The 12,050-nt window shown below is 42.3% G+C and overlaps 1 protein-coding gene across 2 annotated transcripts in view; it reads right to left on the reverse strand.

The window, feature by feature from the left end:
• XB5969698.L (provisional ortholog of laminin subunit beta 4 L homeolog) overlaps positions 1-12,050 on the reverse strand; it is an 88,413-nt gene that overhangs the window by 50,194 nt on the left and 26,169 nt on the right. For both annotated transcript variants that reach the window (XM_018259108.2, XM_018259107.2), the window contains exon 3: positions 1,440-1,621. In XM_018259108.2, coding sequence (XP_018114597.1) covers positions 1,440-1,621 — 182 coding nt within the window. The remainder of the gene's footprint in view (positions 1-1,439; positions 1,622-12,050) is intronic.

Consider the following 12,050-nt stretch of genomic DNA (forward strand, 5'->3'; position numbering starts at 1 on the left):
AGTATTTATGCACCCTTCCTCCTGATAGGCAGCTGGGTTTTTTCTACTTCTAGGCTCATATTTGAGTTGGCCTCCGGGAAGCTCTTGAGATAGAAATTCAGGCCACGTAGGGCCACTAGGTTATTTCCCAAAATACTGGTGCTCAATGATGTTCAGATGTTGAATTTCTTATATCGAATCTAAGTTTGAGCACCACGCCGTGTACTTTATAGACGTTCTGCCTTGGTGTAACCACTTTGTACCTATGTGCCACAGGATCGGCCAGGAGACTGAACCCAATTATTGTAGTGACATTGTATAACTGTGTTAAAGGAGAAGTAAAGGTTAAAAGCTTTATCAGAAAGGTCTATATAAATACACCAGTAAACTCTCAAAGTAATGCTGCTCTGAGTCCTCTGTCAAAAGAAACACAGTATTTCTTTCCTTCTATTGTGTACTCATGGGCTTCTGTATCAGACGTCCTGTTTTCAGCATAAACCTCCAGGGCTAGGGCTTGAGCATGCTCAGTTTGCTCCTCTCCCCCTCCCTCCTCCCCTCCCTGCTGTAATCTGAGCTCAGAGCTGTATGTGAGCAGGGAAGAGACTCAGGCAGGAAGTGATGTCACACCAAGCTTAAATGGCAGCTTCTATCCTAAACAAACAGAGGCAGTGTCTAGAGCTGTTTACTCAAGTATGGTAAAGCATTCTGCAGAATAAATATAGCGTTCTAGCGTGCACTATTGTGGCTAATCTGTTGCCAATAAACTGTCTTGGAGCTTTCCTTCTCCTTTAATGTTGGGAAGAGCCTTTATACAAGAAAATGGGTTTGGGGTCATGATCTGCCAAGAGACTGCACCCAATTATTGTAAGGTATGCATGAACTATGTATGAACAACATAACTCTGGGACACTACCTTGTATTTTCTGATCTTGGAATCAGGACATCTAGGCTGATGCACCTTGAAAGCCATAAAAAGATATTGTTCTATGGCCCAAAAACTGCCAGTTTAGAATAGAGTATTTTTGCACCTTTCCTCCAGATAGACAACTGGGTTTTGTCTTCTAGGCTCATATTTGAGTTGGTCTCATGGAAGTTCTTGAGATAGAAATTCAGGCCAACAGGTTATTAGCTAAAAACACTCATACTCAATAAGTTGATGTTAGCAATTGATTTTTCTGAATGTAGCCCCATATCTATCGGCACCATACATTCTGCCTTGGTGTAACCACTCTGTACCCATGTGCTGTATGATCTGCCCCCAATTATTGTAAGGTATGCATGAACTATGTATGAACAGGTACTGTACAGAGTTGTGATGTTCATTGAACATCACAACTCTGTACAGTACCTTGTATCTTCTGATCTTGGAATAAAGATATCTAGTCTGATGCACCTTGAACAATTGGACAGAAAATAGAACCACATTGGAGGGGTATGTTGCAGTGCCTGACTGTACTTACCTGTAGATGGCTGACAATACAGTACTCCTGTGGCTCTTCAATCCCACAGGTGGATGTGGCACTGAGGCTTTGGGCACGGCCAATGAGAAGGTTTCCTGTGGCAGGATAACAGCCTCCCTCTGTACAGCCATGGTGTACCACATCTGGCTCCTGAGCGAGAGATCCCAAGGTCTGACCTGCAACTTAATGATCAAGGACACGGCACTGTAAGATTATATAGAAACCAACTCTTAAAATACAAACCAAAACCAGACCCAAATGGGACGAAGGTTCATCAGTCACAAGCCACCCATATGAAATATGTAAACTCGGATTCTAAAGTGTGAATTAATTTTTATTCAAATACATATTAATTAAATATAAATAGAAGCGCACATTATCGATCCACTTTAAGGATGCAAATCCTCAATGCAAATTGCTCTTGAGATAAAAGCAGCTGAAACGGAAGGAGGATCCCAACCTTCCCTTTTCTATGGGCCACTGGAAAGTGTGTTCTCATGCCAATTGCCTGACTGAGCTTGTTCCTGGCCCCTTTTATTTGTCATTTAAGTCATGAGATCTGGAGGAAGAGAATTATAAGTCATGTAATGTCATGTTAATGCACGAAACGCCAAATTCAGGTTTAGACAGAACCCCAGTCTTAGAGGGATTAGAGGATATATTTCCATTTCAGTAACCCCGGAAGGGAGACGTCAAGCTTTTCAGGAAAGAAAACGATTCATTCTTGATGAATAAAAGAGAATCTATTGCCAGAATTCATGATGTTTCCACAAAACAAGTTGATGCAGTTGGTCTGCATTGTTTGAAAAGGTTGCTGGGTTCTGCAAAGACATACGCTGGTTACATGTTATATTTGTATAGAACTGTATTTTCATTTATCTTTATTGAAAACCACTCGTTTCTATAGCACGATGCATTTTGCAGAGATTTTACAATATTTACATTGGTCCCTGCCCAGTGGAATTTCCAGTCCCTCATGTGTTTGCACAAGGCACACACTATGGCACTTTTATCATGTGCCAATAAACCTGCCTGTCTGGTGTTGGAGCAGTGTTGGAGCAGTGGCATAACTACAGGAGGACCAGACCCTTGGCTGCAGGGAGACATGTAGAAAGATGGGGTCCAGTGAGTACCAACTGAGTACCCTGAATACCAGGGGCACAATGATGAGAATGCAGATGTGGGGTTTCAGTGATGTGGGGCTTGGTGATATCAAGTTACACCCCTGTTTTGGAGCTTGGGAGAAAACACACCATGTATAAGGAAAACAAAGAAACTCTTTGTGGGAAGTTCCCATGTCAACTGTGCAAAGGAGCAGCACCAACCACTAATGCCATCTGTGCAGCAAGGAGGTACAACTGTCAGTAAGAAGTGGGGGGCAGCGCAATGTGATTTCTGGTCAAATTTCTGCACCAGGGCCCATAAGGCAATTGTTACATTTTTATGTACTGAGCAGCGTATTGGACTTCAGGGAGAGGGGAATCGGGACTTTATTACTTTATCTGACACAAGTTCCAAATCAAGAATCTTACTATGAAACCCATGAAAATTATATTTTTAGGGAGCATTAACCACTAGAGTCAAAGATTTTGAGGGGGGAAGCAGGGCCATGGTTGTGGGGGGAGGGAGCAGTGTTGGACTGAGGTTCCTTGGGCCCATTGGAGAAACGGACCTCTAAGGACCTCTAAGGCCCTCAGCCAACTAGGCTGTTTGATGCCTAGTTTGATGTTATTAATAGGAAAAAACGGCAAGAATATAGGTAAGCCGGTATTTTTTTTTCCAGAAAAGGGGGCAACCCTATGTACATCACCAACCACCCCTGCCACCACATTTTGGTCAATGCGCGCCTTCCACTGTGCTTCAGCAGGACTGGTGGCAGTTGGTGGAAGGCCGGCGGGCAGCAGGACCTCAGTGGGCCAGTCCAAGTTTGGCCAAGTTACGTCTTAGAGTATTGAAAACTACAGTAAATAATTGCATCCTAGTAGGCATCCAGAGATTCAATTAAAGAGCTGGATGACATACTTGCTGGATTGCTTAGAGACATAAATGGTTTTGTCAATTTAGTAAAGAAAAAGTATAATTCTGTTTTCTGGCCATTTTATGCTGAGTAAAGTACTCAGGTTTCAGCTGGATGCTGGGGGTTGAAGTCCAACAACAATTAGAGGGTTTTAGTTGGGTAACCCCAACATACTGAAAATCTCTCACAGTTGTTACATAGTATAATATGTACTTTGTCCTTTTAATCACATTCCACAGCCCCTCCCTTGTTGTACTCAGAAAGGAGATTCATACAGAAGTTTTTACTACATAGTTACACAGCAGCTAAGATTGATAATTAACTCACGTCCTTTAAGGTCTCAAACCCCATCAACGCTCAGTAGTGGTCATATACTCAAACCCAGTAAGCAAGTGCTAGAGCACTAAGAGGTGCAAAAGTGTGCCCCCTAGTGATCACTTAACAAGCATTAAACCTGTGGAAATGGCCCTTGGCTTCCTCCAGTGGATTGATAATCTGGTACGAGGAGCAGTGCTCAGGGTCAGGAGGTGCAGGCGAGTGCCTGATTGATGCACAAGTTAGGGGAAGGGGAAAGTTAGGAACAGGTCCCCTGTGAAGAATATGGAGCAGAGAGACCTGTGGCAACACAAAGTGCTCTGTAAATAACAACATTACAAACCTATAACTGTGGGAGGCCCATGTATCAGAATCCAAATAATCCCTTGTTGGTGGTCTGACCCGGATTGAACTACTCGTGGGGATTAAGTTAATGCACATAAATGTATTCCTTATCAGGTACGAGCTGGGCATGGTGTTTATACTCAGAACTCATTCATCTTGCACTTGTCTGATTGCTCTCTGTTTGCTCTTGCCCCCACCATTTTAATGATTCAATCTAATCTACGGCACAATCGAGACTCTTTAAAGGGATACTGATATCCGCTCTGTATATACACTTGGTATTGGATTATAACAGCGCTCCTTTTGATTGACACAACTACCACAATTAAAATACATTCAAGTAAAACAGCCAATTCACTGCACCAATCTGGCATCAGCATCTGATTCATATGGTGAAGTTAGTTGTGTTCATGGATGTAAATTCTAGGGGACCGTTGTAGCCCTGCTAGGTCCAAATTGTCAGTAGTTCCAGGGTACCCCAGCATTCCTGTGTGCAATTAAGCATAGTTCCTTAGAGCTGACAGGGTGGGTGCATTAGCGTTTGCTGCAAGCTGTTGGGGTGTATGCAGGGAGACCTTCGTGAATATCCTCAATGCAATTCAGTTTCGGTTATTACTTTGCACTTAAAAGGATCTGCCACTAACACTGAGGCAACAGCCAATAGAAATTGTTTTTATATGAAAGGGCAGCAACACCTTTAAACAATAAAAAGGATTATCGGATTGGTTACTACATTCAGTCGTGTTACTATTAGTAATGGTAAACTCATCTGACAGGTGGTAGCCGCAATTCAGCTGCCAAATGTTTTCAGGCAACAGAGACACGTTCCATATTTGTTCCATCATGTTCAACTAATTATTGAGTTTCCTGGAGCAAGAGGTTAATTAGTATCTATTTCTGTTCAATCCGACTCGCGTCCCACTGGTCCTAAATATTAAACTACTCCATTCTTTCTCCAGTCAGGGGTCCCAGGCTCCTGCTGAGAGGTCATTCTGTCTATCAAAACATGATCAAAAGATTGTCAGGACTGGTAAATTAGAGATTTACATTGTTAAATGGCCAAAGTCTTTCCAAGCCCAGACACCTACATGAATTCAACTGTATTAGACTGATCAAAAGATAAGAGAGAGTAGGGAGAGATGGTGCTTATAGTAACAGTGGGATAACAGTATCTGGGAAGGGAGTGTGACTGTGGGATAGCAGGTATAGTAGGGAGAGATGATGCCTATAGTAACAGTGGGATAACAGTATCTGGGAAGGGAGTGTGACTGTGGGATAGCAGGTATAGTAGGGAGAGATGGTGCCTATAGTAACAGTGGGATAACAGTATCTGGGAAGGGAGTGTGACTGTGGGATAGCAGGTATAGTAGGGAGAGATGGTGCCTATAGTAACAGTGGATAATAGTCTCTGGGAAGGGAGTGTGACTGTGGGATAGCAGGTATAGTAGGGAGAGATGATGCCTATAGTAACAGTGGGATTAATAGTCTCTGGGAAAAGACTGTGACTGTGGGATTGCAGGTATAGTAGGGAGAGATGGTGCCTATAGTAACAGTGGGATAACCGTATCTGGGAAGGGAGTGTGACTGTGGGATAGCAGGTATAGTAGGGAGAGATGGTGCCTATAGTAACAGTGGGATAATAGTCTCTGGGAAGGGAGTGTGACTGTGGGATAGCAGGTATAGTAGGGAGAGATGATGCCTATAGTAACAGTGGGATTAATAGTCTCTGGGAAAAGACTGTGACTGTGGGATTGCAGGTATAGTAGGGAGAGATGGTGCCTATAGTAACAGTGGATAATAGTCTCTGGGAAGGGAGTGTGACTGTGGGATAGCAGGTATAGTAGGGAGAGATGGTGCCTATAGTAACAGTGGATAATAGTCTCTGGGAAGGGAGTGTGACTGTGGGATAGCAGGTATAGTAGGGAGAGATGGTGCCTATAGTAACAGTGTATAATAGTCTCTGGGAAGGGAGTGTGACTGTAGGATAGCAGGTATAGTAGGGAGAGATGGTGTCTATAGTAACAGTGGATAATAGTCTCTGGGAAGGGAGTGTGACTGTGGGATAGCAGGTATAGTAGGGAGAGATGGTGTCTATAGTAACAGTGGATAATAGTCTCTGGGAAGGGAGTGTGACTGTGGGATAGCAGGTATAGTAGGGAGAGATGGTGCCTATAGTAACAGTGGGATAATAGTCTCTGGGAAGGGAGTGTGACTGTGGGATAGCAGGTATAGTAGGGAGAGATGGTGCCTATAGTAACAGTGGATAATAGTCTCTGGGAAGGGAGTGTGACTGTGGCATAGCAGGTATAGTAGGGAGAGATGGTGTCTATAGTAACAGTGGGATAATAGTCTCTGGGAAGGGAGTGTGACTGTGGGATAGCAGGTATAGTAGGGAGAGATGGTGTCTATAGTAACAGTGGATAATAGTCTCTGGGAAGGGAGTGTGACTGTGGGATAGCAGGTATAGTAGGGAGAGATGGTGCCTATAGTAACAGTGGATAATAGTCTCTGGGAAGGGAGTGTGACTGTGGGATAGCAGGTATAGTAGGGAGAGATGGTGTCTATAGTAACAGTGGATAATAGTCTCTGGGAAGGGAGTGTGACTGTGGGATAGCAGGTATAGTAGGGAGAGATGGTGCCTATAGTAACAGTGGATAATAGTCTCTGGGAAGGGAGTGTGACTGTGGGATAGCAGGTATAGTAGGGAGAGATGGTGTCTATAGTAACAGTGGATAATAGTCTCTGGGAAGGGAGTGTGACTGTGGGATAGCAGGTATAGTAGGGAGAGATGGTTTCAGAGTAGAAACTGTATAGATTTGCGCTCTGCCTTACTTCTTTCTTAGTTGTATGCATCAATCCTCTCACAGAGATGTACCAATCATCCCAGGATATCCACTAAAAGTTGAAAGAGAGGAGAGCACTCAGACGCAGATTAACCGCTTGTGATTATTTATTATTCATGCTGCTTTACACGACATGTTTCGGGCAGGTGTTGCCCTTTCTCACACTTGAGAAAGGGCAACACCTGCCCGAAACATGTCGTGTAAAGCAGCATGAATAATAAATAATCACAAGCGGTTAATCTGCGTCTGAGTGCTCTCCTCTCTTTCAACTTTTAGGGAGAGATGGTGTCTATAGTAACAGTGGGATAATAGTCTCTGGGAAGGGAGTGTGGCTGTGGGATAGCAGGTATAGTAGGGAGAGATGGTGTCTATAGTAACAGTGGGATAATAGTCTCTGGGAAGGGAGTGTGGCTGTGGGATAGCAGGTATAGTAGGGAGAGATGGTGCCTATAGTAACAGTGGATAATAGTCTCTGGGAAGGGAGTCTGACTGTGGGATAGCAGGTATAGTAGGGAGAGATGGTGCCTATAGTAACAGTGGGATAATAGTCTCTGGGAAGGGAGTCTGACTGTGGGATAGCAGGTATAGTAGGGAGAGATGGTGCCTATAGTAACAGTGGGATAATAGTCTCTGGGAAGGGAGTGTGACTGTGGGATAGCAGGTATAGTAGGGACAGACAGTGCTTGGTCCAGCAGATGAAACCCTGGGATGGATTACTATGATTTACAGATCTAGGTGTATTTTGGCCTTGCTACTACAGATGGCCTAAGGCATATAGGAACTTGAGATTGCAGACCTGTGACAATCAAAACAGCTGGATGATGACAGTCACTTCCTGTTTACCTGAGACAGACCCACAGGGAATACTATGATCAAATATAAAGTCTTTGCAGAATACAGGACTGCCCTACATGTGGCCCTACTTAAGGCATGTGACATTTAGATCTTACGTTTAACCCCTTAGTCCCTCATTTCCACTCTCTGGGCAGTAACCCATGATTATGACAACATAATCTATTTACATTTGTTTACTGGCAACAGAATGAGCTGTACAGATTGTATGATTCCTCTCATAAACCTGGTGCTATAAACCTTTATCTAAAAACCTACAGACACGCCAATCCATTTATCTCACAGATTCAGTAAAATAAAAGTCACAAAAAAGCATCCAGATAATAGTATGATATTTGAATCAAACCATCCACCTGCGGTATGCGAAAAGGTTAAGTTGGTGCCATGTTTGTACCTGCTCTTCGTTGTTAATCACGGCTGTGGTATGGCAGGAATGTTAAGAGCTTGGAAGGAGAAGCCCCGACTGAGCTAAATATTACCTTAACCAGGGAGCGGCCAGTTTGGAGCAATATAAGCGCTAAGAGAAAGCATGGAACCACCTCACAATGGAAGATTTATTGCTATCATAAACTAATGTGCTTAATCCCCTTTCAGATTTTCCTTTTCTAAGCATTTAACCCTTCTATTTCAAGTTCTTGAAGGTTCTTAGCATGAGATGGTCAGGGATAACAAATGCAGAGATGAAAACTAACTGGTCAACAGATATAGATCCAATTTGAGCAATCTCAATAATAACTTGTACCCCTTGCTGGAAACAATTATTTCCAGTATTTCCTGCACCCCCCAAAAGAAGCCTGAATTGTGTACTTCCTGGGACCTCTGTGGGTTCCCAATATATTTGAACCTGATCAAGATCAGACACTACTCCTTAGAAGCCTTCAGCAAGTAATCTCCTAAAAAGTCACAAAACATTCTGATGAGTAGTTATATGAAAGCAACAGAGATTGTGTCTGATTATTCTTGATTGGTAAAAATATAATGGCATGCTCTGTTTTTGGGAGTAATAACACCCTCCTGTAAGTACCTCTTCTGCAGTGACCAATCCCAACTTGACCAGCTTCTCTTCATTACTGGGATTTTCCATGGCTTTTACCAGCTTTAATAGCTTGCTTGTTATTGCAGGAGGAACTGCAGTTCCTCATCATTTCCTCATCTACTGATGCTCCATGCACGTCGCCAACATGGTCCATCATCAGATAAAATGTTTAAACATGTTCAACCACCTCAGATCTGCCAGCACCATGGGATGATCTAATGAAACTGGGCTTTTATGAAAAGCTTTAGTCAATATTCTCTAGCCTTTTCTCTATTCCAATATTGTCATTCTTGGACTCTGGAGAACAAGACTACACTACATACTACAGATGGAGCCTTACCATTACTGAAAAGGAGAAGACTTAAGCTGGCCATAGACGCAAAGATCCGATCATACGAATCGAGGATTCGTACTATTTTCGGACCATGTGTGGAGAGTCCCGCCATTTTTTGTTGGTTGCCGATAATATCTCTGCATGTATTGCTGATCGTATGATTTTCAGAGGGAGACTGTCAACAGCTTTGTTGGACATAACTTTTGTACGATTGATGTCAGGGGCAGAACATCGGCTGATCTGTTCTTTTGAACTTTATTTGATCTGAATTGTTAGTGGCAGGTCGGGAGATGGGGAAGTCCGACCGTTTGAGGATTCGAACGTTCAGATCGTTTAATCATTGGCCAGCTTTAGACTCTGGCACCTCTATACCCTTTTAATATCGGACATTAGTGGAGTTCAAAAGGAATTCCCCCCCCCTGCCCTGAAGCGAATTGCAGTGGCTTCAGATGGGGTTGTTTGGCCTTCCTCTTGATCAGCTGGCAGTTAGGCAGGTTTCATTTAGACAAAATCGTGGCTAATATAAATTCTTGTGCTACTATGAAGCACATGGTCTAGACCAAGAATGCCCACACTTTACTAATGTGAGGTCTACTTTTAGTGATATTGTCCCATTATGATCTACATACATAAAAGCATTGTTAGTATTCTGTTCCATGGAAAACATTACTTAAATACCGATTAATGGGAACATGTATATTGCTATATTTAACAGACAACTATTTCTTATGTAACCTTAACATAATAAATATCTGAATGAAAAGCATGAAATGGGAGGGTGATTTAGACAAGCTGTTTCTACTGATCACCAGCTACTGATAGATCCTGGTCTACCTTTTGGGCACCCCTGGTCTAGGCCTTCTTTAATCAGTGGCTCATAAGTAACATGTTGCTCACCAACCTCTTGAATGTTGCTCCCAGTGGCTTCAAAGCAGGTGATTATTGTTGAGTTCTTGGCTTGGAGGCAAGTTTTGGTTGTATAAAAACCAGGTGTACTGCCAAACAGAGTCTCCTGTAGGCTGCCAGTCCATATAGAGGCTACAAAGTAGCCAACGGCAGTCCTTTTTGGCACCTCCTGGAACTATGATTATGCTTGTGTTGCGCACCAACTCTTTTTACATTTGATTGCGACTCACGAGTAAAAAAGGTTGGGGACACCTGGTCAAGGCAAAAATGTACTGCGGGACTACACATACTTCATCTTAAATTCTTAAAGGGGACCCGTCACCTGAAAAAATTATTACAAATCCTATTTTATCACATTAGTTAAGCAAAATTAACTTTAATTACACTTTATAAATCATTTGAATCTTGTTTCGGGGAATTGAAAATTAGAGCCAGCAGGCAGGAGCCATTTTGCGGACACTGTTATTAAGACAAGTCTTGTATCATCTCAGAATCTTGTTTGTGCACCAGAACGGGGGACCTGATGTCCATCCCCATGTCCTGGTTACACAATTAAATGGTGAAGAGAACTGGGGGAATGTGGGGAGAGCAGTGACATGTAGGAAGTGCTGAATGGAGAGTGAAAGTAATTGTCTAAGGCATAGAGGAGTGGCAGACATTATTTGATTGACAGCTGAGATTTTTAAACAAGTTTACAACAGCTATGAATGATTTAATAAAAAATAGAAATTGGATTTCATGTTTAATTTGAAAATTATATTATACAGTTGGTTGTGTCTGGGTGACAGGTCCACTTTAAGTAGAGCAGCATGAAACCTCCCAGTTGAACAGTACCTGAGGGCAGAGCTATTCCTAGTCTGTGTCCAGCAGTGGCCACCTTCTGCCATATTGGGATCTTTAACATTCCATATAGATGCCCATTGGTAGGACATGGGTAAGGAAAGGACATATTCATCTCCAGATGTAAAAACAAGCTTGAGCTTAGGCCATAGGACCATGGATGGTAAGTTTGTTCATCAAGGGGGAATAACATAAAAATGGAACAGAAACCTGAGTTGTGCACAAAGAACATTGTATGAACACTAATAAACCAACTCACATTGCCGTGTTAGATTCAAACATGTTATAAAGAATAGCGACTCTCTCCCAATAAATGCGATGCATCATTTAGTTCTTTCCTCACACCCACCCCATGCCACACAAAAATACTGCCGGAGCAGCTTATTCCAAATGAAAGGCTACACTGGTCTGCTTTCAAATAAAACCAGGAATTGTCAAAAGAAAGGGACACGTCGTAACAAGAAAGTGCAGACAAGTTGGTGCTTTTAACTAAAGTTTTGAAATGATGTAAATAAAAAAAATGAAAAATCTTTCATTTTCAATGGCAGACGTCATTGGGTAAACGTTATCAGAATTATGCTACTGTGTTGCACTCTATTCCCAGCAGAAGGTTCTTTCCATGGGGGATACAAGAAATGTGTCTAAAAAAGACTTGCTCCGTTTATTAAATTCCCCCCATTTTAGCACACGTAGGGGCACATTTACTATTGGTCTAATATCGATGGTTAATGAACCCTCGATATTCGACCCTCGAAGTAAAAGCCTTTGACTTTGAATATCGAAGTTGAAGGATTTACCGCAAATGCGGTACAAACGATTCTTTTTTTTTTTTTTTAACTTGTTTTTATTAAAGGTCGACCATGTACATCAATGAAAACCGTTTGGACCTACCAGAGGTCCGAAATAGTAAATAAAACAACACGGAATAGTACGTACATGTGTCATAAAGTGAAAGAATAGATAAAAAAGAAAGGAGAGAAAAATCGAGAAGTAAACAGATAAACAAAACAATAAGCTCTGATATAGCAAATTACAGAGTACGGATCATTTCCATAGGGTACAAACGATTCTAAGGATTTTAATCCATCGATCGAAGGATTTTCCTTCGATCAAAAAAAGCTTA

Source organism: Xenopus laevis, chromosome 4L (genome assembly GCF_017654675.1).
Source record: "Xenopus laevis strain J_2021 chromosome 4L, Xenopus_laevis_v10.1, whole genome shotgun sequence".
In the NCBI taxonomy this organism is placed as follows: Eukaryota; Metazoa; Chordata; class Amphibia; order Anura; family Pipidae; genus Xenopus; species Xenopus laevis.